Source organism: Miscanthus floridulus, chromosome 3 (genome assembly GCF_019320115.1).
Source record: "Miscanthus floridulus cultivar M001 chromosome 3, ASM1932011v1, whole genome shotgun sequence".
Taxonomy (NCBI): Eukaryota; Viridiplantae; Streptophyta; class Magnoliopsida; order Poales; family Poaceae; genus Miscanthus; species Miscanthus floridulus.
The window spans coordinates 135,001,015-135,025,840 of NC_089582.1; the positions used below are offsets into that span (position 1 = coordinate 135,001,015).

At 46.0% G+C, this 24,826-nt stretch overlaps 2 protein-coding genes across 3 annotated transcripts; both read right to left on the reverse strand.

Annotated features, from left to right (window-relative positions):
- Positions 1–2,545: 2,545 nt before the first annotated feature.
- Positions 2,546–5,616, reverse strand: LOC136547060 (U-box domain-containing protein 4-like). The gene is made up of 2 exons (XM_066539028.1): positions 3,602–5,616; positions 2,546–2,789 (listed from the first exon to the last, which is right to left on the reverse strand). Exons 1-2 carry the CDS (start codon positions 5,129–5,131, stop codon positions 2,700–2,702), a joined length of 1,620 nt encoding a protein of 539 aa, XP_066395125.1. The 5' UTR covers positions 5,132–5,616; the 3' UTR covers positions 2,546–2,699.
- Positions 5,617–8,418: 2,802 nt separating this feature from the next.
- Positions 8,419–14,039, reverse strand: LOC136542520 (heterogeneous nuclear ribonucleoprotein 1-like). 2 transcript variants are annotated; one of them, XM_066535002.1, is made up of 4 exons: positions 13,499–14,039; positions 12,922–13,218; positions 11,624–12,803; positions 8,419–8,935 (listed from the first exon to the last, which is right to left on the reverse strand). In XM_066535002.1, exons 2-4 carry the CDS (start codon positions 13,204–13,206, stop codon positions 8,922–8,924), a joined length of 1,479 nt encoding a protein of 492 aa, XP_066391099.1. In that variant the 5' UTR covers positions 13,207–13,218; positions 13,499–14,039; the 3' UTR covers positions 8,419–8,921. The 2 variants fall into 2 exon arrangements, with proteins under 2 accessions (XP_066391099.1, XP_066391100.1); XM_066535003.1 differs by having other exon boundaries at positions 12,922–13,175; positions 13,499–14,038.
- Positions 14,040–24,826: the final 10,787 nt, after the last annotated feature.

Consider the following 24,826-nt stretch of genomic DNA (forward strand, 5'->3'; position numbering starts at 1 on the left):
AGTGGCGAGAAAGGAACAGTGCACACCGCTCATTTTATAGATATGAGGCTATCTCCAACGACACCATCTAAAATACAAGACTCATTCGTACTTTGATAGCGCTACAGGCAAAAGGTTGAATATCTATTTGGCATCTTTTCTAACAACAAGACCCAAAAGAGAATCATTTCTGTAAATGAGTTTTCAGGAGAGAGGATACTCATATTTAGATTGTGTCTCTCAGATAACCCAAAATAGGTCTCCCGTATAAGTACTTTGTTGAAGGCTAATTTTAGATCTTTCACTGTCTATTTTGGATTTGGATCTTCTTACTGGAGACCATCTGAAGCGAATAGCTTTGCAAGTTGCCAGCAGACAGCGTCAGCTACTTGTTTATGGCAGGGCGGTCTCGGCTGTGTGCGTCTGTGTGGTATGGCCGTCGGCGGCGGTAGGATATGGTCCAACTTGGAACCTGGTGACGTTTTTCTTTGAGCTTTTCTATACACTGACCGGCTGAGATGATGGTCCATACGACGGATACCGACGCGGCAACCTTTGCAGCGGGTTTAGCGTTCAGACGGAGCTTGCCCGTGCCTCTTGTTTTTTGAGTCTTGCACGAGTGGTACACGATATGACGTTTGTTAAGATATTGCTGAATATCTGAAAGACTTGCTGTTGCAAGCTGTTAACGCAGCTTTTAGATACAGAGAGAGGGCCAATTCAGATGCAAATTTGGCTCGTAGGCTGAGGAAATGGCCCTGCTCTCTCAAATGTGGCTCCTTGCGTGGCGTATGATCTCTGTTGGTACTGGTAGTTGGCCATAGAACAGCTCTCCAGCATGCAATCTAATGAAAGATCTGCTATACGCTGACCGTCCGTCCAACTTTTTCTACTTTCTTCATTCTAAATTGTAAGTTGTTGTGTCTTTTTAATACATAGTTTAAATGACTAATGACTTACAATTTATTAAAGAAGTATATCATTGACCATCCAATTTGGGTGTTGGAGCAGAAGTTTTGACATGGTTGCTTGATTCTGACGGAGCTTGTTGATGCCTCTTGTTTCTATTCTACAAGACCAAGTGGTACACGACACCACACTCCTTAACATATTACTACTACTGAATATCTGCAGCCCAGTTGCTTCAAGCTGTTCACCAAATCAGAGGCAAAATTTGGCGTCTGGCCTATCGGTTCAGCTAACGTTCCTCGTCTATCTCACCATTTCAGTCCGGCTGGTCAAGATCTCTGCAAAATGGCGATGAAAGCGAGCGATCGACCCAATCGAACCAACGTCGTCGTCACATCCTCCATCCCTGGCATGCATGCATGCACCAGGGATCGGCACTGAACAACAGGTCAGTTGCAGAGACTTGGGGGCGCAGCCGGGGCAGCCAGCGCCCAACTGGATCGCGTCCGCGAGTCAGTCTCGAATTAATTCGTTATCCTGCTCCGTCAGGCAGACAGGTCAAAGGCCATATTCTGATGCTCCTATAAACAAGATGATGGAGCGAAATTTTCTCTCCTAAACAGCGCCATTGCACCAATCATCTGCCAAGGAACAGGGCACCGGGACACGGGCCAATGGCGCCTGTCTCAGCCAGCTAGCCAGGACAGTGACCTGACCTGAGGTTATGCAGCCTGTGCAACGCGATGGGGTGGCGCCGATCTTGTCTCACGAAGCTCGCAATTATGTCCAGCAGAAGATCCAGGATTGGATTGTCGTTGAGATTTTGAGCGAGGGCTTGCACATTTTGGGTTCGTGTGTTGCGTTTCTAAATAGTGATAAGAACCGACAAGATAGATGATAGATCTAGAGCAGACATTTAAAGGAGTCGCTGTTCGTGACAGCTAGCCAAGCCAAATGGTTGGCTGATACCGTAGAGTTCAGAGACTTCCATCGGTGCCACTCATCCCGTCAATGCCAATCTGTGTAATCTAGATGTAGAGTACTCTATGTTTACAAATGTACCGTTTGGATGCCAAGGATTATGAGAATCCGGATAAAAAGAATCCCGACAGTTTTATTAGATTCCGAGATTCTAAAACTCGTGAGTTAAAAACCCTATAAAATTTAGGCCGTTTGGATGAAAATCTAGGATTGTGGGATTTTTTCTAACAGAATTCTCAAAAATCTGGAGTAGGGCCAAAGTGCTAGCTCGAATTTTGATATAGTACATTCGAGTTCATATTACGGTATGGTACTACCACGGGAAGGAAACATCAGCTCCGTCATCCATGGCAGCAGTGTAAGCCGATCCCATCTCGACCATACACGGATTCAGTAGCAACGAAAGAATTGAGAACAAAGATAGAATCACGAAACAGGGGAATTTGGACTCGAACCTCAAGCAAAAAAACACATGGTTGACGATCCAACATTCCCTATAACCTGACAAGACAAAGCAAGCATACCCTACCATCCTGTACACAGCTACAAACCAGCACCATCGTCATTATTAGCACCCAAATCTTCTAGCATACGGAGTACCCTGAGACTCTGAATCCTCCCTCCCTCTTAAGCCTGACTCTTAACTGACGTTACGTTAGTAACCAACCAAGCATCCTCACTCGCAAACCACATGTGTATTCACATAGCCAAACCAACCAGAACCAGCTGTTATTTACAGATGACCTGAACATCGCACCCCCTGAAGTAGCTGATCTGCTCTCAAGACTCCCACAGAGAATGGAGCAGATTTCGACCACATAATTCTTGCTTTACCTAGCGAAGCTAGTAGCTGCAACTGCTCCAGCTCTGCAGCCAACCCCTTGTCGCTGCTCCCGCAGGTAGCCAAGCAAAGTCTCAGCCTGCAAATTTAGTATGCAACAAAACCTTAGTGACTCCACAACTTCTAGAATTTGGAAGCACTTTTCAGATTCACTAAAACTGATTAGCACATGCTTTGTAACTTGTACAGTAAGCCAGACAAATGAGGGGACATTGTTCAAAGCTATTCCTCTTCTCTCTTTAAAGAAATTAGGAGTTTTCTTAATTTAACATGATATGTTGTTTTCTCGAAGGACCAAGCTAGTAGTAGCAAAAGCACTACAGTGACAGCAGTGTTGACTTGCAGTGCAGAAGACAGCAAGCATATCCTCCTGTAGTCCATGCCTCCTTGGAAGATTTCACAGATCCCCGACTGTACTTGACAAGTGTAAAAAAAAAAAACAAGTGCGTATCTCCACAATTTGAATGGAATCCAGAGGTCAACATCTGATTTGATATGCATGTCACCTAGCACGCACGAAGGATAACACCGATCATTTCTTAGGAACAGGTAAAAATCTACCTAAACCACGAGTACATGTACAGCGAGCCCTTTCCTTTCTCTATGTTTTAGTGTACTTTTCAGTACTTGGTGTCAATCAGACTTCAATCAAACTCAAACTGATACTACCAGTTCGCGGCATACTAGTACAATCAGTTCTAAACTGATGACTGTCAAAAGTGACTTCAGTCGCATCAGCAAACGCTCAAAACGACTTCAACATTGTTCTACTCAAACAAAATTTAGCAAGGCAAATCATCATGTCCGATTAGCCAATAGGATATAGCTAGACGTAAAGACTTAGTAGCACTGAACTTTGTCGAAGAGAAAGGTGCGGTTTGTGTTGCGTACCTTGTGCTTGGCACGGGCAGAGACGGACTGCGATAGCGCGACAAGTGGCGGGATGGCACCCTCGCGTACAAGAAGCGCACGGTTATGCGGGGAATCGGAGCACATCTGCAGCAGCGCCACCACGGCGAACTCCTTCTCCTTGGCAGGGCCGTCCTCGATGGCCTCAACCAGCGCGGGGATCCCGCCAGCCTCCACCACGGCTTCGCGGCCCTCGGCGATGCCCGCGAGGCTCCCCAGAACCACCATTGCCTTCTCGCACGTGCCGCTGCCGCGCTCGCCGATGAGGTGCACGAGTGGCACGACGGCGCCGGCGCTGACGGCGCGCTCCTTGTTCCTACGCGAGGAGCAGAGGCGGTAGAGCGTGGTGAGCGCGTCCTTCTTGCCGCGCGTGGAGCCCGCGGAGAGCAGCGCCACGAGCGGCGGGATGGCGCCGCAGGTCCCGATGGTGGCGCGGTTCTCCTCGATGCCCGAGAGGCTGAGCAGCGCGCACGCAGCGTTCTGCTTGGCCGGCGCCGTGCCGGTGCGCAGCGCGTAGACGAGCGGCTTGATGGCGCCCGCCGCCGTGATGGCGGAGCGGTTCAGCTCCTCGAGCGAGAGGTTGAGCAGCGCGGTGACCGCGCTCTCCTGCGCCACGGGGTCGGTGCTCCGCAGCAGCGGCACGAGCGCCGGGATGGCGCCCGACACGCCGATCAGCTCGCGGATGTCGGACCGGTGCTTCGCCAGCAGGCGTATCCTGGCCGCGGCGGCGCGGCGCGCGTCCGGCCCGGCGTCAGGCCCCAGCGCCTGCACGCACGCCAGCACGAACGGCTCCACGCGCTCCAGCGGCGCCGCGTCCGCCGACAGATCCATGGACTCGAGGTCGTTCAGATCCACGGCGGCGGCGTCCGGCGCGTCGGATCTTGGCGGCGCCGCGCCCGCAGCAGCGGCGAGGCGCTCGAGCTCCCCGGAGATGTCGGAGTTGAAGCTGGAGTAGTCGGAGAAGTCCCGCGACAGGTCGAGCAGCTCCGTGGCGGCGGCGTTGATGGCGGAGGACGACTTGGCGACGGCCGCCGGGTGCGCGGGCCCCGCGGTGGCGGCGAGCTCGCGGAGGTGGAAGTCGATGACGGAGTCGGTGAGGTTCTCAATGTCCGAGTCGCCCGCGTCGGCGCCGCCGTCGCGCGGGGCCGGGGACGTGGACCCCGGGGAGCAGTCCGGCTGCAGCAGCGCGGAGCGGATGGTGCGCATGGAGTGGCCCTGGCGGCGCTGCGGCCGTGCGGCCGCGCAGGGGCTCTGCCCCGGCGAGGGCGAGGGGATCTGGGAGCCAGCGAGCGAGACCATGGCGGGCGGGCGGGCGGGAGGGTGGCGAGTGGTGGTGATGATGGGTAGGGAGTCTGCCCACTGCCTTGCACAGCGCAGTCCGCAACAAACAAGCAGCAGCAGCAAGCCCGGCGGGCGAGTGCGGTATGGATCTTTGTAGCAGCTTGTGAGAGGGTAGGTTGACGGCCGGACAGGTGTCTGTCTGCCTGCGCTGCCATAGACCCATAGTGCCATGCCGGCTGCTAGCCGACCCCTAGTTATCCCAATGACACGTGGGGCCGGTAAAGCTGTGTGCGGAGCTGTCAGTGGGTTGGGCTTGGATTTTTTTTTTTACAACAAGTTGGGGCTTGGATCGGACTGCCAGTGCCGCAGTGAACGCTTTGGCTGGTGGGGCCCCTGGGTCTGTGTGCGGGCTGAGGTGAGAAGTGAGGACGGGAAGCGAGCAACGGAACGGAGCAAGCAAGGAATCGCTTTTCCGTTTTGTTCCTTGTTCCGTTTCCGGCCCGCGCCAGGCTAACAACAATCCGACGATCCTGCCAGGCTGCCAACGCGCGCGGCTCCGGCGGTAGCGTTCGTCTGTCGTGACTCGTGAGTCGTGGCTCCGGAGCCCGGAGTTTGGTGGGGAAGGGGACGAAACCGACGGTTGGATTGGATGGCCGTGCGCACGGCAGGGGAGATCCGCGCTCCACCTTTTTCTTCCACCGGGCAACAGGGGGCGGCGTGCCGGAGCATTTGGCAGATTTTTGTGGAGCGGTGGACGCTTTGCACGCCTCGTGTCCGCGCGTGCTCTCAAAAGGGATTCACGCGGCGTCGGCGTTGGCGTCGGTCGCGCGTCCATCCAAACAAAGCCGGGGGCGGCAACAAAAGGAGGTCAGGACTCAGGACTCAGGTCACTCAGGTGCGCCGTGCGCGTGGGGGCAATGATGAAAGCCCGGGAGAATGGCGCAAAGTAAAGGGAGGAACAGAACTACGGAAGATGAGATGATTGGCTGTGTCGACTGTCGAGTTCTCAATAGAAAGGAGGGGGTCGACGACCCGCAATGTGGACTGGTGGTTTTGTGGTCAGAACGTCAGGTATAAGGTGACCACACACACGACTGATGTTTTTACACTGCGAAGGAAGATGATGGCGGTGAGAACGCGCGATTTCAAGCTACGTGATTGACAATAATCGGTCGACATTGATGGCTCCGTTAGGCCCGGTTTGAATCTCAGTAAAAGTTTTAGTCCACTTTAATCCATGAACTAAAAGTAGATTAAAGTGGTATTTGATTCTTTAAACTAAAATGGACTAAAGCGAAGAGAGATGACAATAAATAAGAGGCATAGGTGTTCCCAACATCTTTTAGTCCATTTTAGTCTAGTTTTGTGGACTAAAAGACTAAAGAATTTTAGTCCATTTTTAATTTAAATATTTAACTGTTAAGTCCAACTAAAATATAGATTTTAATCCAAAATACTTTAGTCCAAACCACGTTGCTTATGCAAACCGGTGTGCCGGTTTGTGCGGCCTCCATCGGTAACGTCTGTCTACCGACTGTTGGATTGCTGTGAGAATCAGCCTTCATTACCTTATAGCCTGTTCGCTTGTTGGTTCAGTCAGCTCAAACCAGCCAGTCAATAGTATTTTTCTCTCACAACAAATCAGCACCAGCCAGCCCAAACCAGTCCAGAAACCAACCAGCGAACATGCCGAAGCAAAGCGCCACATTTTGTTTCCGTCCCTCACATGTCCCGTCATTTGTTGCGTGGACGATCCAAATCAACCTTCTTATTAAGCGAAGTCATTCTCTTTGACGGTATGCCGACAATTTCGTACTCAATGAAACGCTTTGCTTCCAGACAAGTTTTTAATGATACGACTTTTTTTTCCCCAGAGCTACCTGGCAACGCTATTAAGTCTTCATTGCCCGGCATGTAAATAGGCTCATAATGGATCCCCGTTGGGCTAGTCGGGCCTAAAATTAGCGCCCAGATTGCTTTGCCTCCAGTAAGCCAACTGAGCCCAACCCAGCCGTCCAAGAGTCCAAGCCCACGTACTCGATCTTGCAGTTTTCCAGGGATTGGCTGGCCGCAAACTCAAATGCACCCAAGTTAATCATGTTTGATTTGACTTGACCGCCAGGATTTTGTTCATGTGTTTAGTCACCCCGGTTGCTACAAGAAGGCGATCAATATCTGTACATGTACCACAAAAGCTATGGCACGCAAACCAATTTCAAATGACTGGGTTTTTCAAACGTTAGACGAGAAATGCATAACGCCAACACGCCGTCGTTCCAATGCCTTTGAGCGAACACATGATGATATCGATTTTAGCATTTAGGCAAGATCGGAAGTTGGGAGCAGAAATGGCGCTTTTATTAACTACTGCAGTGTAAACAAGGAAGAAGGGGTTTCACTATGTTCACTAATCACTACACCAGGAAAGTTTTGGGAATATAAATGCTTGCTTAATCAAGAGTTTTTCCTTTTTTTTTTGCCGGAAACAGTACACTCTCCGTTTCTTTTTCCAGAAACAGCCTTCCTTTCCCTTTTATCAAGGCGCCCGCGCTCTCTATGATTCAAACTTTTTTATTTTTGGCCTAATTGCCTACCTCGGTTTCACAATATTTGTCCGGTTCATATGCCTAGAAGGAACAAAAGCTATGTGAACTTTTACCAAAATGAGTGATTCTTTGTTGTACTGCATAAACTAATCTATCTCAAATGGACAAATTTGACTATTATGATTAGATTCATATGTCAAAGTACGATAATGTCAATTTTGTTATGATAGCAATAAAATGGAGAATACAAAAGACACATATACCCTTACTCCTATTTCCTAATTAGACATTATCATCAGCAATGATTAATGAAGATTGGTTGATAAATGTCAAATAACAATATAATACCTATCAAATGTGTGCTAATATTTAATGCAAAACTATCTCTTAGGTCTCCTAAAATCCCTTCCATTTGGTTAATACGGTTTTTTAATACTTAAATGCACTATATTACGAACGGAGGAACGGACTACAAGCGATATTAACGGTTAAAACTTAAAAGTGTGGCCTTGAAGACGTGTGCACTGTATTAGGATGGAGGGGGAGTACAAGAGATATTAGCGGTCAAAAAAGTGTGGGTCTCGGAGACCACGCTAGACCAAACAAAGTATTACAGTTTGAAATATAAATTCGGCAAGTGTCCCTGCTAAGGTGTTTGGATCAGAGACTAAAGTTTAGGAGTTGTCACATCAGGTTTTCGGATACTAATTATAAAACTAATTACAAGAGTCATGACTAATTCACGAGACGAATCTATTAAGACTAATTAATCCATCATTAGCACATATTTACGGTGGCATCGCATTGTCAAATCCTGCTACTTCTGGAGCAGCTATATATAGCTCGTTGACCTTGAACTACTTCACAAAAGAACAGGGAAACAAATGCTGTGCAAATATGCATAATCAAGGCAAAAGATCTATAACAAAATTCCGCAAAAGAATTCGCATGGCACAAAATGGAGACAATACATGTATATACTTTTTGGTGGCTTTATTACTGGGTCTCAATATGGCTTTGTACCCCCAATAGTTTGAACAAGCCAAGCAACTCTCTAGTATACAAATGGAATGGTTAAAGAGAATAAAAACAAGCAAGCTAATGTAGCCATAAATGGGCAAAGATAATACAGCATTCCTTTGGTATACAAGTTTATCCTTCCGTATGACAGAATTCCAGCTTATGTTGGAACACTTCTAAGTATGTGCCGCAATCAACACTGCACATCTCATTCAAAAAGCAAAGGCCTAATAGATGTAGAAATTAAACTAAAATCTGAAAGCTTCACAAAATGTTTGTATCCGCTCCTCTAGCATTTTTGGTGTTGTAAACCACACCTCTGGTTACCTAGAAACAAGCAACTAACCTGTATATTAATCTGACATCACCAATTCACAGTCATGCACCTGAAAGCCTGATATAGTAGTCGGTGTTTCACCTATCCCAAGTCATATAAGAATATAATAATACTCTCCCTAGGAAGTGATACCTGCAAAAGGATACAACAAATTGTAGTCAAGTTTAAAGTTCTATAGCTGTCCTAAAAAATGTTTTAAGAATATAAAGAGTGTATTTCAGGCATAGATTGGTTGATGAAAAATGCCTACCCCAACTTGTTTGGGACTTAAAAGGCTTTGTTGTTGTTGTTGATTGGTTGATGAAAAATAGCATTGCCAACAACAAACTTATCAATTCCAATTTAATTAGAAACAACACACGCATCCACTTTTCGATTTAATACAAGTGTCTTACATCACTGACTAACCAGCAAAGTTTGCAAGATGATTAGAATTCGGACCTTAATCAAATTAAATTATTGTTTATAAATAGGATTAATTTATTGTCAGAATACTGAACACATGCAACAACAACAACAACAAAGCCTTTAAGTCCCAAACAAGTTGGGGTAGGCTAGAGTTGAAACCCAACAGAAACAATCAAGTAATTCAGGATACAGTTTTACATAATTAGCCAAAATAATGGTGTAGCTTCACAACTTTTAACTGCAAAGATAAAATGGTACAAAATTTCAGAAGGGGAAAACATCCAGCATTAGCTTAGTGAACCTTAACTATGATTAACATTAACACATAACCACGTAAGAATACTAAGTTACCCTTTATTTTTATTTTTTAGAAAGGAAAGAACTTATAAATATTTAAAACATTTGGCACTGACTGAGGCATGCTCAAGTAAACCTAGCCTGTTTCCCTTGTTTTGCAAAGCATGTGATTGATGTGAAAAATAACAAAGAGAAAATGCTGTCGAGAAAATCTAGAAGAACAAGAAGCATAAGCGTTGGCATGGTCTTATTGCCTAATGGTGTGTTCAGTTGGCTCTTTCTTATTGTTAATAGCCATAGGTGGAGGACAGTTGTCAATATACATATTCAACTTGGATAGTGAATTAGTAGGAAGTGATGCGATCATCTTAAGTCAGAACATAACTCAGCTATTGATTGATCCAAAATTTGACTGTTCTCTGGATGGTTCCTGTTGTTGATTTAATAATGATTGTCTTATACGTGCAAGATAACAACTAGCACGATGATGCCGCGGCTTCTCTTGATATTTGACTACATGCTATAATCCAAGATTAAAAGGTAAAACAATTAAATTGAACGCATCCAAATTGCATTTCACCAAAAGAAATATTATTGGAATGATCGTGTTGAGATTGGCAGAAAAGAGCTTGTACGCAGTCAAATATCGTTGATTAAAAACTAACCGAATTGCAACACAAGAAAACCCTCCATCTATTTTAGGGGAAATGGGAATGTCAAATTTTGGTATTGATCATCATTCACAGCTCTACAAGTTTCTGCAAGTTGATACTCTAGTGCATTGGACTGCACAACTCAATGCTAAATACAAGTGCTAATGTAACACTGAGTCCCACAGTGTTATTACATAATCACTAATATGGTACCTACTAGTGTCAATAATCTATATTTAAGTTTTTAACTGATCAACCAGGAGAGAACTCAAAAAGAATTTGTATTTTATATATCAACACACCAGAAGGCTTAACTGATAAGGTATCACATGCCTGAACCATGAATAAGGCTTTAGATAATTAGATCCCCTAATAATATTACTCTTGTTGAAGATGTATTTATTTGTTATAAGTTCTACTTTCCCTTGGCTCATGTGGGTTTCATCTCTAGGCTACCCCAGTTTGTTTGGGACTAAAAAGGCTTTGTTGTTGTTGTTGACTTGTTGATCTTGTTGCAGTAGTAAAAAAGTGCAAGACCTCCCTTGAGGCATTGATGGAAAGGGAAAGGTAGAAGATTCTCTTCTGCTGGGTCGAGAAAAGACAACGAACACCGGGTATTTAGGACATGCCACTAATGGCGAGGACGTGCCTGCGGCCGCGTATCAGCAATCTGTTATCAGATGCAAGTCCCAACGCGAACGAGAAAGAGGCTCGGTTGGTTGGGCACGCTCGGTGGAGCGCCCACCGCCCGCGTTCGAATGCTACTCAGCGTAGGTTTTCGCACAGGGGATTTTCCCTAGTTTTCTTTGCAGCCTCAAGCTCGGATGCTCCAGAATGGTCAAGGTGTCGTGTCCGGCACGCTTGGAGTCTGATGATCTTCAAGTACCTCTCAGCCGCGTATGTCTTTAGGTATAGGTGTAGATCTAGCTTGCTGCACAGTGTGTGCGCGGTTGCGTGCGTGTGGGGTGTGGGATGTGAGTTTGTGCTTAAGTTCAGATACTACTATAGCTTGTACTTGAAGTATTGAGGCATCAGAAAAAAAGATGCAAGTCCCAACATAGAAAATAGGATATATGCCAAATTTACATGATCAATCTTGTATTTGGTAATAAATGTAGAATCAAGAGTGTTAGTCAAGTACATCACTTGGAAGAATGGGTGATAAAACACAAGATTTGGTTAACGCAAACTAATAGAGTTCACAACATAAGTCCTGTGCATTGTAGTTGTCCTACAAGAAAGGTCTGTTAATGCTGCTACGTCATAATATTTATCCAAAATAGATTAAACTTTCTTTTCCAGAATCAATAGCTACATTCCAAAAGTGAGGAAATGAGGACTGCACTTTGTATATGTTTTTCAGCCCTTCAAGCATCTAACTTATTTATGCAGCACATTTCCTTTCTAAAAGAAAGAGGAAACCATGTGTAGATCATAGCACAATATTGAAATAGCAACTGACCTCTGCTTGTCTGATTATTATTAACAGTATAGTTGCCCATATAGCTTGCCGATATTTCTGATTTGATATCCGGATCAACATTTCCAAGATCATGACCAAAAGGAGGCATATCAACCTCAGATGAGTTAAACCTCCAGGTTGAGTCACCATAAATAGAGCTGCTGCCATATGCACCTGGATTGTTCGATTCATATGCATTGGCTGATGCAGAAAATGGCTCACCAATTGTACCAGTTGAATTGCTCCTCACATAGTTTCCAGAAGGCAAACCAAAGTTGTTATCTCCGGTTCCACGGACAAGGTTTCCCGATCCAAGGTTTGAAATGTTGCCCATCCCATGAGCAGAAGTAAGGCTTCCCCAACTAATTTCATCACCAGGAATACCCCCACCACTTCCAGGTGGAGCAAAAGAATTTGTGTTCGTAGGGTTGCCTGTGTAGTTCAGATTTCCATTACCCCAGACATTTCTAGACATTGAACTCAGTATTGATCCTGAATCATCATTAAGGCCAACATACCCAATTGGACTACCTAATCTGTTTGAACTACCATTGAAGTAAGAACCTATTTGCCGCCCATTGGAGCTATTGACAAAACCAGAACTTGCACCAAAATACCCACTCATTCCACCTTCAACATTCATGCCCATTCCATAACCTGGACCAAACGAAGAGAACCCATTCCGTGCACCTGTAAGGAGACCATACCTTCCATCCACCCTCATGCCATAACCACCAAGGGGGTTAGGGCTGTAACCCTGGTTGAAGCCATTTAGGAAGTTATGAACCCTGCTCATAGCATAGTTCTGCCCTCCCGCAGGTGAACGTGCAATAGGTCCAGGAGACTGCTCCTTTGGTACAGCCCTCTTGACCTCAACCATTTTACCATTCAGCTCATGGAAGTTCTTGTGCAGTGCCTTATCCACTGCGTCTTCTGAGTCATATGTGATGAAACCAAAGCCCCTAGGCCTCTGCGTGTTGTGGTCATACATCACTACCACATCGGTTATCACACCGAATTGCTCAAAGTACCTTCTAAATTCGACCTCGGTAACATTTGAAGCCAGACCTCCAACGAAGATCTTTCTAGTGCGTCCTGGTCCAGGTGACCCTATGCTGCTGCCATTGTTCTTGCTCGCAATACTCTGGTCGTCCCTGGGAACGGCCTTCTTTGCTTCCACCTAAATCACGAACAGACAATTCAGCTCGTACATTGAGAAACAGCTCCACAACAGAATTCCCAGCAAAATGCACGTCAATGCAACAGCAGAGGAGGAGGCGACAGCATAAGACAAGTACCATGCGCCCGTCGATCATGTGCTTGTCCATGGTGACGCGCTCGGCGATCCCGTAGTCGGCGAAGACGACGAACCCGAACCCACGGGCGCGACCGGTGTTGCGGTCCCGCATGATAACGGCCTCGGTGACCTCGCCGAAGCGACCGAAGTACTCGCGGAGGCGGTCCTCGTCTGTCTCCCAGGAGATGCCGCCGACGAAGAGCTTCCCGGAGTCGGCCTCCATCGTGTCCGTCCTCCCCTCCCCTCCTCCTCCCCCTGCAATCCACAAAAGCTGGCCCAGTTTCATACCAGCCAGCCACTGCCAATTGCGGACAAAACCCCGACTTATCCACAGCGTTCACCACAGAAACGCACGCGGGACATCAGACAGATCCGAGCCGCGATCGGGGCCACGAGCGCGCGCGCACACGCGCGCGCGCCCACACGGGGCAAAACGCCACCGCCCTCTCACAAGGCCACGGAATTGCGCGGCCGCCGCGAGATCCGTACCAGATCCAGCCGCCCCCGGCGCGATCCGGCACCGATCGGCGCTGCGAGGAGCCCGCTGCACGCGACAGTCGAATCGGAAGGAGGCTTACCGGTCGGTCGGTCGGCGGCGGCGGCGGCGACGGGCGGCGAGGAGGGATCGGGGGGCGCCCGCGTCCGCGTCGCCTCTCCTCTCGCTGTCCCGCTAAGATCTCGATGCGGGCATGGGAGGGAGGTGGTGGGGGGAGGAAGTTGCTTGGGTTCGGACGGCACGCCTCGTCTCCTCCTCTCCTTTTTATCGAGCTTTTGCTTCCCCCTCCGCTCGGTGGCTGGCGAGCGATGCCTTGCCTGCCGCGATGCGGTGGTGGTTGTTTGTTTTTACCTTTGCGGGAGGAGGATGCCTTTTTTAATCGCTCCCGGTGCCCTGCGATTGCGGTGCTCGGCTGGATTGGGAAAGCGGAGGGTGAGGGACGCGCAAATGTATAAATAATAATAATAATGGAGAGGCAGGTCGGCGCCGCGCTGGAGGCGACGCAAGCGGGAGGCGATGGAGGATATGGGCTGCTGGCTGCGTGTGCGGTGCACGGGGAAGGAGACGACGCAGGGGGTAGCAGCGGCTGGGCCGTGGCTACTACGTGCGCGCGTGCGTGCGCGGAAGGGAAGACCGGAATGGGGAGAAGCGAGTGAGTGAGGTGGAGCCGACGAGGCAGGCAGGCAACCGAAGCGGGCGGGATGGGTTGGGCTCCCGTGTCGCCGCGGCGCACTGGGGGGCGCGGGCGTGCGGCCCGTCCAATCCTCGCGCGGCGGAAGAGGTGCAGCAGGCGTGCGGTGCCCACCCGGCAGTGAGTTGCTGTGCTGCGGTCAGTGGAAGACGTGGAGGCACGTAAAGAATTTTTCTTTTTTTTCATGCTTTATTTACTACTCCCTCCGTAAAAAAAAACATGTGATCATGTTGTTTAAATCTTGTCCCCAAAAATATGTAAATAGATAGATTGAAGATAGGCTTTATGGTGGGACCTACTAATAAAAAATACACATCAATTGAAAAATCATGTTAACTCTACACTTTCAGTGAAGGTTTTAGATGGTTCTTTTGAGTTCTAGGTGTGTGTTGAGGAGACAGTAGGGGCACATGTGTAATTTCATATCTTCACTAATGTGGCCTTAAAAAGCGAGATTTACATGTTTTATGGGATTGGAAGAGTATTATTATAGTGGGGGTTTTCCTCGACAATTATCTTGCTCGTTATACTCGTTCAAAAATAATAAATTATTGTGCAATTAAGTCCGTGATGTATAGGAAACTTCAGGATTTTCTAATCCGCAGACTTTCGCACATCACGTCAATATGTAAAGTACCGTTTGTGGGGAAACCAAAGAAACGGCCTACATAAATGTACAGTATTAGAGCATCTTCAATACTCCCTTGTCCTAGAAATAATACAATTCTTACACAGTATCATATTTTATTATCTTAAATTTGGCCCCCCGGAGGATGAGGACCCAGCGGTGGTCTCCTGTGAGATGCGGACACCACCCCCGCGCCCCATTCAGTGGGCAGTGAACTCATCGAAAACACACACGGAGCTCAACCACCCGCCAGGCTTCGGACCAGTCGACCTCACGGTGGATGCTGACCCTCTCAGTTCACCACCGGTGGATACCTACCGGACTGTGGACAACGACAACTCAGCCAAACGTCGTCTCGATAGCTTCATCAACAAAGTGACGCGTAAGAGAAACTCTCCGCTGATCCGTGAGCCTCCCAAGCAGCCTCCTGCTAAGGCGGTGCTGCCGTGGCAGAGCAGGCAGTTGGCGGCTCAGAGCCTCTCCCGAGTACCAGCTTCCAAACGAGGTGAGATGTTGATCATACAGCGTATGAGCTACACCAAGGGTCCATCAGCGCCATCGATGTCAGAGTTGGAGGCCTTTGACAAGCTCTTCGACGGCAACCTGACTGCGTCCAACGCCGACGCGCTCTTCCCGGCCATTAATAAGGGCTCGTCCAGGCAGCCGCGAAGACGCAAGGCCACCTCCTAGGTCGCAAAGCTGTGTTGGTATTGGTTGTTTCTTTTATGTAATATCAAAACAAGAGGTCTTTTGCTAGGATGATCCTACTTCGGTTGTGTTAGGTCGGTCTCCTTCGACGCTGGACAGAAGTGCATTATATGTTTGTTTAAACTCTTCTACTTAATAAAATGATACGTAAATCTTTTGTGTATTCGAGAAAAAAATTTGACCAATGTTGACGGTCACTAACACCAATTATAAACCATCAACATAACTTGCATTTATATTTAATTCTATCATCAAACATAGGTATAGAGGTTTAAACTAATGAATTCCATGAGCTTTGGTAAATATTTGTATGCAGGAGGATTTATCCAGAAAAAAGCTCTCAAGACCACTGTCATACACTCCAAACAAGCAAACCGACGACAACAAGTGATTCAACCCGTGAAAACTGTGAAATACAACTCTAGAAGGTTTCAGAAGACACCACGCCAAAGCTTGGTGAAAGGTCCTAATATGGCTAGAGGGGGGTGAATAGCCTATTTAAAAATCTACAAATCAACTAGAGCAATTTGATTAGTATAACAAATAGCAAAATACAAACTTGCTCTAGCTCTACAAGGGTTGCAAGCCACCTATCCAATAATTCTAGTTGCTATGATCTCTAGACACACAATTTGCTATGTCACTACTCACTAAGAGCTCTCACACTTGCTACAATAAAGAGCTCCACTAGATGAACTTAAAACAATAAAGCAAGCTCTCAATTCTAATTACACTAAAGAGCTTGCTATAACTAGTTTGCAAGAATATAAATGAGTGAGTAGGGTGATTATACCGCCATGTAGAGGAGTGAACCAATCACAAAATAAATACTAAATCAATCACCGAGAGAATACCAAAGGGCAAAAGATAACCAATTTTTCTCCCGAGATTCACGTGCTTGCTGGCACACTAGTCCCCGTTGTGTCGACCAACACTTGGTGGTTCAGCGGCTAAGAGGTGTTGCACGAATCTCATCCACACAATTGGACACCACAAGAACATACCCACAAGTGAGGTAACTCAATGACACGAGCAATCCACTAGAGTTATCTTTCGGTGCTCCGTCGGAAAAGGCACAAGACCCCTCATAATCACCACGATCGGAGCCGGAGACAATCACCAACCTCCGCTCAACGATCCTCGCTGCTCCAAGCCGTCTAGGTGGCAACAACCACCAAGAGTAACAAGTGAATTCCACAGTGAAACACAAACACTAAGTGCCTCTAGATGCAATCACTCAAACAATGCACTTGGATTCTCTCCTAATCTCACAAAGATAATGAATCAATGATGAAGATGAGTGGGAGGGCTTTGGTTAAGCTCACAAGGTTGTTATGTCAATGCAAATGGCCAAGAGAGTGAGCTTGAGCTGGCCATGGGGCTTAAATAGAAGCCCTCATGAAATAGAGTCGTTGGCTCCCCAGTCCACTGAAAAACGGGACAACCGGACGCGTAGGTCAGATCGATCGGACGCTGGACCCCAGCGTCCGGTCGCGCGATGTGGGCCACGTGTCCCCTGCTTCAAACGCTGATCGCTCGATCTCAATTGGTCATCAGTATATTTAAGTTGTGACTGGACGCGCTGCTTCAAAGTGATCGGACGTAGGACCTCAGCGTCCGGTCGTTTCCAGTAAGCATCCAGAAGCGAAAAATCACGACCGGACGCGTCCGGTCATGCCCGACCGGACTCACCCAGCGTCTGATCACTCAACGTCTCCCCTGTGCGCCACATATGTTATCATACGTCATACTGACCGGATTCAGGCCCTGAGCGTCCGGTCAATTCTCGCACCAGCGTCCGTTCAAGAGACCGAGGGCGGACTTCACTACGCCACTGATCGGACGCAGGAGCCCAGCGTCTGGTCCCTGCGCCACCAGCATCCGATCACTCTGTGAACCCCTGTCTTTTCTATATAAGGCACCGGTGAAGTTTCTAACCCTTGCTCAAATGTGTCAACCACCAAGTGTATCACCTTGTGCACATGTGTTAGCATATTTTCACAAATGTTTCAAGGGTATTAGCACTCCACTAGATCCTAAATGCATATGCAATGAGTTAGAGCATCTAGTGGCACTTTTGATAACCGCATTTCGATACGAGTTTCACCTCTCTTAATAGTACGGCTATCGATCCTAAATGTGATCATACTCGCTAAGTGTCTTGATCACCGAAACAAAATGGCTCTTATAACTTATACCTTTGCCTTAAGCCTTTTGTTTTTCTCTTTCTTCTTTTCAAGTCCAAGCACTTGATCATTATCATGAAATCACCATCATCATGTCATGATTTTCATTTGCTTCACCACTTGGAATAGTGCTACCTATCTCATAATCACTTTAATAAACTAGGTTAGCACTTAGGGTTCATCAATTAACCAAAACCAAACTAGAGCTTTCACTTAGGCCAAATGGCCACAATAGTGGGTCAGCCGGCCCACTAGGGAGGCCGCTTAACTTGTCACAGAGCCCGCTCACCCTCCGCCGCCTTATACTCCTTCCTACGATCTACATCATTGATTTTAAGGCGGTTTTAGGTCGGTTTATCCAACGGTGGTCGAGGGAGTTGACGTGGATCGATGATGTGGCGATTCATTGCCCTCTACTCCACCTTGATTCCTTGCCCCCTACTCCACCTCAATTCTTGCCCCCTACTCCACCTTGGCCTATATATAGCAGCCCCTACCCCCCTCCCTGGAGGCCATCCTGAAACCCTAATTCATATTCTCCTCGTCAGGATCAGAGCCAGCTATCAAGAGAAGATTAGTCCTCCATAGGATCTAGTCTTATAAATAGAAATAGTGAGATAGAGAGTGAGGGAAGAGTTTGGAGGAGGCGCCGACCAGTCGGTGCTCTCTCTATGGCTTATACCTTGGCGGATCCAAGTTCTATCTGAGCTTGTCTCTTTCTCTGATAATCAACTTCTGATTCAAGTAAGCTTCTTGTTTATATTATTTACCAGGTTCACAATTTGTTTGAGTGCTTTATTCTTTATCCAGGAAGAGTAAAGTAGTAATTGTAGTGTAAGCGTGGTGCTTAGACTCTGGTTACTTGTGGATGCATTCTGCATTCCGGATCGGTGATAGCTCGTGAGAGTGACTCTTATAGCCTCGTTGAATCATCTGTAGTCCACCTCCCATTTGTAAGGGCAAGTAGGACGCAGTTGGGAAGAAAATCATCCTCTACTGATGTTTTTACCTAGTAATGTCCCTTAGTTGAATAGTAGAAGACATAGCTTACCTAAGTTAGAATTAGAGAACCTTAGTTTTTTCTCTCTACGCTCCTATTTATCCTAACCTTGTTACTATCCTTAGTTAAGTTAGATCGTAGTTAGTCTCACATGTTTCCCTATGGATACGATATTTAGAATACTTTTGGGTAAAATCTACAGCAGTATCCATGCGCTTGCAGATTTATCTGTGTGCGTTAAAATATACCAACAACCAATTATAAATAAAAAATATTAATATTTATGATATCAAATAAATATCATTAAATTAATTACGAAATATATTTTTATAATAAATTAATTTAAAGCTATAAATATGAATATTATTCACTACAAACTTGGTCAAAGATAAAACACTTTACGTGACACGGAACTCATAGTCACATTCTTTTTGGGATGGAGGTAGTAGATTACCTATCTTACATCTCCAAGAATATATATAGTTGATCTTTTATTATTAATAATGTAGCTCTTTTTCTCCTCCAACATATTACTTTGATGTATAATAAATACCATTAGAATGAGTATCGAATATACTTTTATAATAAACTTATTTGAAGATACAAATGATGATATTATTTTCTATAATCCTAGTCAAACTTAAAAAAATCAACTCCTTCGAAAAACAATATGTGCATTTATACTAGGGACGGAGGGGTATATAATACTTCACCTCGAAGCCATGGCACATAGGGCTCAGTGCCTCCGTCCCCTTCCTTTCCTCGAGACAAGAGATGGTGTCAACCTGACCATCTCAGGACGGAGCGTACGCATCGCTGGCATCTTTGTCGGTGATGGCAATGCCACAAGAGATGGAAACGTAGTGGGTGACGGTAACATGGTGCTCATCGGAGTATCCCTAGATATCTCCTGAATGGTGAGGCTGTCCAGCGATGGCCAGCTAGTCATGGAGGGAGCTCTCCATGGTGCACTACTCGACGTTGTTCGTGTCGGTCCGCGTTAGGGTTCTCCCAGGTGCCCATGGCGACGGTGAGGGCATATGTGGCCACATTGTCCATGACGACGGTAATGTATTTGTTACCGGTGAGAGTAGGACCATTATGGTGGATGTGAGGATCTTGGAGAGGTTGACGGCCGGCGGCCTGATTGTGCACGGTGACAGGGAGGCGCTGCATGGCGACCGACGTGGCTGCTGTGCTAGCGTGGGACTGTAAATCCTATTTCGCTGGCCCCTTTGGCCTCTAAATCCAAATGGATTGAGTGGTTCGATTCCACTTTTAGAACAAGACTGAATGAAAGAAAATGCAAGTGAAACGAGACGAGAATCGAAGTGCACTGAACCCACCCACCTAAAACGAATCACAAAAAGTGTTTAGTATGTGCCAATTGGAAACGTCCTACAGTTCCTCGATGCATTTACGGGGAAAATTTGGTTTTAAGATGGTGATTAGGTAGGCTCTCGATTGTTGATGGTGTTGCAATGAATCCACTAGATGGCGAGGTCATTGGACGTCGTGTTGATGCCCCCATGATGTGAATGTTGTCGTTGATGCGAAGCAGGTGCAGAATGACAAGAAAGTGAGTTCGACGAGCTTCATCTTTTCCCATTCATTTTCTATATAAATTCCTTTATGTCTTCTCTTCCTTTTTAGCTCCTATCGAATATCCGTCTGGTCACTGAGTTTCTTGTTGGTCTTGGCTAGGGGTGCCTTGAGTGCATGTATTGAGCTTTCTCCATCATCAGGATTCAAAATAGTAAGTATAGTATTGAGCTTTCTCCATCATCAGGATTCAAAACAGTAAGTATTGTGCTTCTGGTTTCGTTTGTGTGCAATGGTCCAATCCTCCTAAACAAGAACAACAGTGGTTCCTCTCGAGACCAAAGGTCTTGTGCATTGTTGTTTGTTTTGCTCTTCCTATGTGTGTCTATTCCTAAGATCTATGGATTGCATCTTCGGAGTTCTCTTAGTGATGATTATGATAGTCTTTTAGGGCTACAACTACACATGTCCTAAGGTTACGTTTTTTTTCTTCCTTGTAACTCTAGTTATATTTGTTTAGTTTTTAAGCACTAACGATTCTGCACACATGCTAATTTCTCAATAACTTGATGACATGCTATCATAACAATCGTGTTCTGCTGCCACACCGAGAACAACTCGAGGAGGAGGAGGAGCAGCTACCGAGTGGATAGAGGGCAACCAGCAAACCTGCGGCACTGAGGGTGACCTACAAGATAGCGACGCAGAAGGCCAACAAGGCGGCATAGAGGGCGAACAAGAAGGTGGCGCAGAGGGCCAGCAAGACAGTGTACACGAGGAGAACCTCGGCCAGCACCTCTAGGTGCATTGATCCCACGTGTGCAAGCGCCTACACCACTACGTGTCCCATCGACTAGTTCTATCTAACACTAGTGTAGAGTAAGTATGGCCGTAGGTGGATGGAATTGTTTTTTAGACTAATGTGTCACATCTGTTCTAGTGATTTGGAGTAGTATTAGTAATGTGTTGCAATTTAGGCTTCACTGCAAGATTGAAGGCTTGATACCTTCTAGATTGGTTTCACCAACCGATGCAAACACATTTCTTGCCCCTATTGGTTATTGTAGTACTGCTTTCCACTAACTGAATGCATGTAGTGTGGATATTGCCTGGCCTACAATGAAGCTATCAAGAAAAAGAAGTCTTCAATAAAGCAAACAGATGAACCCAAGGCCAAATTTGTTAAAAGGAATGTCTGGCATGCAAGACTCAGTTGTTGAACATCAACATGAGAGAGGAGTGGAGAGTGAGAAGGAGAGGGTGACAAATGAATCAAGGGCTGAACCCCCTTCCACCTTCCCCCCTCTCCCCTTTTTATAGGGGAAGTGGTACGTGAGGTTTTCATTATTTTTCCTAGAAGGGCTTGTATATACAAAAGAGCCTCTAAGACCTACAAATGGACCCTAAATATTATCTCACAAGCCTCTACGCTATGTAATTGGGTCATGAACACATTACTGGGGGTCCCCAACATATAATACACCCCAACAACTTTAGAGTAGGTAATAAAGAGGAGGTGGGTTTCCTACATTTGAGGGAGAAGGGGTGGATTTTGAGTAGTTACTTAAAGCTTATAAAACTTTTGGATATTGAGGATATGAAGAGTAATTTGTTGGAGCAATAATAATCCCTTATATCATACTTTTGGTATTAGGGATGAGATAGATAATTTGTTGGAGATGCTTTTAGCTGTCGTCGCGAACCATAGTGAAGCTACATATTGAGGAGTCTATGCGGTTGAGTTAAATGCATCAACGGCCCTCAAACTTGTAAGGATGTGTCACTTAGATCCACAAAATTTAAAAATGTATTTTTGGGTCCCTAAACTTGTTAAGTGGTGTACCGCGGCCAAATGCATGTTTCTTGCTCATGCAACATCAACATGGCATGCTTTTTTATATTTAACCCTTCTTTTTCCCTCTTCTTCCACAAATGGATCCTTTTTCCCTCTTCTCTCACACTGACCCTAGTCCATCCAATGCCACAGCTGCCCACGGGCTGCAGTCGTCATGAGAGAAGAGAGAAGCAAGGAGAAGAAATGATCTATTCGTGATAGATGAGGAAAGATGAGCGCTTAAACGTAGAAAAATATATCACGCTGGTATGCCACATCAGCAAGAAATGTCCATGTGGCTAGCTTGGACTTGTAGTGCACCACTTAACAAGTTTAGGGACCAGAAATGTATTTTTAAAGTTCATGGACCTAAGTGGCACACCCCTGCAAGTTTCAGGGCCGCTAGTGCATTTAACTTGTTTTGTTTGCCAAACTGCTATAGCAAGCACCAAAAGTTACAATTCCTTCTATTTCTTTATGAAAAATAAAGGATCATATAATCATGATTCAATTAAGTTTCAGTGAAAACATGTGTATAGTATTTCATAATAAAGGTCAAAACCAAAATATTTTCCTTAAATATGGTTGGAAGCGTCCTTTCGGCTCGACTATAAGGACATGACCAGATGAATCAGGAGGACGCTTACCATGCCTCCATTACACATGTATATAAGTACTTTATCATGAATTGTCGATGTAACCAAATTTGATGGACAATAATTGCTAGTGTTTAAAAAGTAAGCTAAGAGTCACATGTTATGTTCAAATGGCCTAGAACTTAGAGACTCAGGGGATTATACTGATTTGGATAGCGAGCCCTATGTTTGGTGGCGATCGGATCATGTTCCTAAGCATCAGTGCTTTATGTTTGTAGTAGAGATTACAAATGGGAAACAAAGTAGAGAATTCAGTGTGTCAAGAGAAGACGGTCCCTGCCATACCTTTAATAGCTTGGAGGTAGGGGTACAAACTCATAGGTCCCCTCATGGAAAGTCATAGAGCCAAAGATGACCCGCCACACCACTATCACATGGAGTCCTATAGCCATGCCCTTTGAGATCCTGATGATGCCAGGATAGAGGTGTCACGGTAGCCCCTTATGTCAGGTTGGTAGAACAGAGGTGCCATAGTATCACTACAACGATGTGTAGTGGCCACCGCGGCTGCCCACTACGCACGGTATAGCTACAAACCTACAGTGCAGTTCATGGCGAGTCATATGCATGTATCATCTCGTACGATGGTTGACCAATGGGCCCAAGCCTTGGGAAGCTATGCCGAAGCTTTATCCACCTTGACTAACAATTTGGAGCCGCCTTTGGGGTGGCAAAGAGTCAAGTCATGGAGGTCAAATGCATTGATTGAACACTCCTGTGTAGGCAAGAGAGTCCTCCCAAAGGTTGGATGCGAGCCTCCTAACCTCAGGACAACCGAGTCAATGGGGGCGCAAGCACACCCACCGAGCATAGTCCCAAAGCCCATGCATGACTGATCTGAGTCGAGCAAAAGCTTAGTGATCCTTAGCAGTTATGCGTAATTGATGAGGGTACCCGTGGTACAAGCACACGTCAATAATCTTTACTGCACTTGTAATAAAATAAAAGGTAGAGGGAAAAGTGGAACTTAATCTTTGGCATGGAGAAAATCGGATTCTAGATGAAAATGATAAGAAAATCCCACCTAAATGACTAGATTCATCATCGATTATTTGGGCCGCAGTGGTGAAAGAAATGGCATTTCAATAATACCTTGTGTTTTCTGTACCATGAGCCAAAGCTTATGTTTCTTCCACCATGATGATTTTTCCTTTCGCTGCCCGTTATTTTCAATGCTCGACTGCTCCACTCTCCACGCTCCCCCCCTCCACTCAATATCGGAAGGTAGTGGTGGTAGTGGATCGACAAAGGAGGCATAGGAAGAGGTTCTAGTGGCGAGGACAATGGGGGATGCGATGCTGTTGTCGGAGCCTCAAAGAGTCAAGTATATCCATGGCAGATACATTAGAAGAAGCATTATCTAGAGTAATAGAGAAAACCTTGTCAACCATAACATATTCCTCAACTACAATAGCAATACGTTTAGCAATATTGATGCTAGAACGAGAAACTTCAGTAAGCCCGAGGCATATTATTATCTTTTGTATTTCCCAATTAACAATAATAACATAATCAACCACACTAATGTAGTCCTCCTTAGCATTGCCAGACCAAAAATCATAAGCTAAACCAACAGAAGAAACACCATACAACAAACACTCCTTAAGCTTATCATAATGTTCTGAGAATAACTTAGCCAAGTCTCTAGTTGTGGTTTCCCTACAAACTTTAGAAAAAACAAGGATTATGTGGATGTTGGATGTACTTCTCAATTACATTTGTCTAACCTATTTCTAAAGGATGGTCAAGCTTAGCAATCAAGCAACACAACTCAAAATGAGCAACAGTCGGGTGTGTCATCCCAATCACGAACAACATCGGTAGGATTGATGAATGCAAGCATACTAGACTTTGGCAGCTTGGTCAAGACTTTTGTCTATATGCCTTTTGATGCCTAAGAAAATGCCCAATACCAATATAAGAACGAACAGAGAGCTCATGCTTACAGATTTTGCATTTAGCAGAAGATCAAACTCTTTTACCTTTGATAAACTTAAAGACCTGGGTGGGGAATGAACGAGGGTTGGGAGTAGGGGGAGAGGGGGTATATCTCCTCGGTCGCTGGGCTGACATCAGGCTTGCCATTAGTTGGTAGTCCGGGCTGCGCCATCCAATGTGCATGGGGAGCAGCCCAAGCACTGCACTACCTGTCAGGCCAAGCACAC

Coding starts and splice junctions, on each gene's coding strand:
- LOC136547060 (XM_066539028.1), bottom strand. CDS start 5,131: ATGGCACTATGGGTCTATGGCAGCGCAGGCAGACAGACACCTGTCCGG. Junction 2,790..3,601: donor CTGCCCGTGCCAAGCACAAG/GTACGCAACACA, acceptor CTAAATTTGCAG/GCTGAGACTTTGCTTGGCTA.
- LOC136542520 (XM_066535002.1), bottom strand. CDS start 13,206: ATGAAACTGGGCCAGCTTTTGTGGATTGCAGGGGGAGGAGGAGGGGAG. Junction 12,804..12,921: donor ACATGATCGACGGGCGCATG/GTACTTGTCTTA, acceptor TTCGTGATTTAG/GTGGAAGCAAAGAAGGCCGT.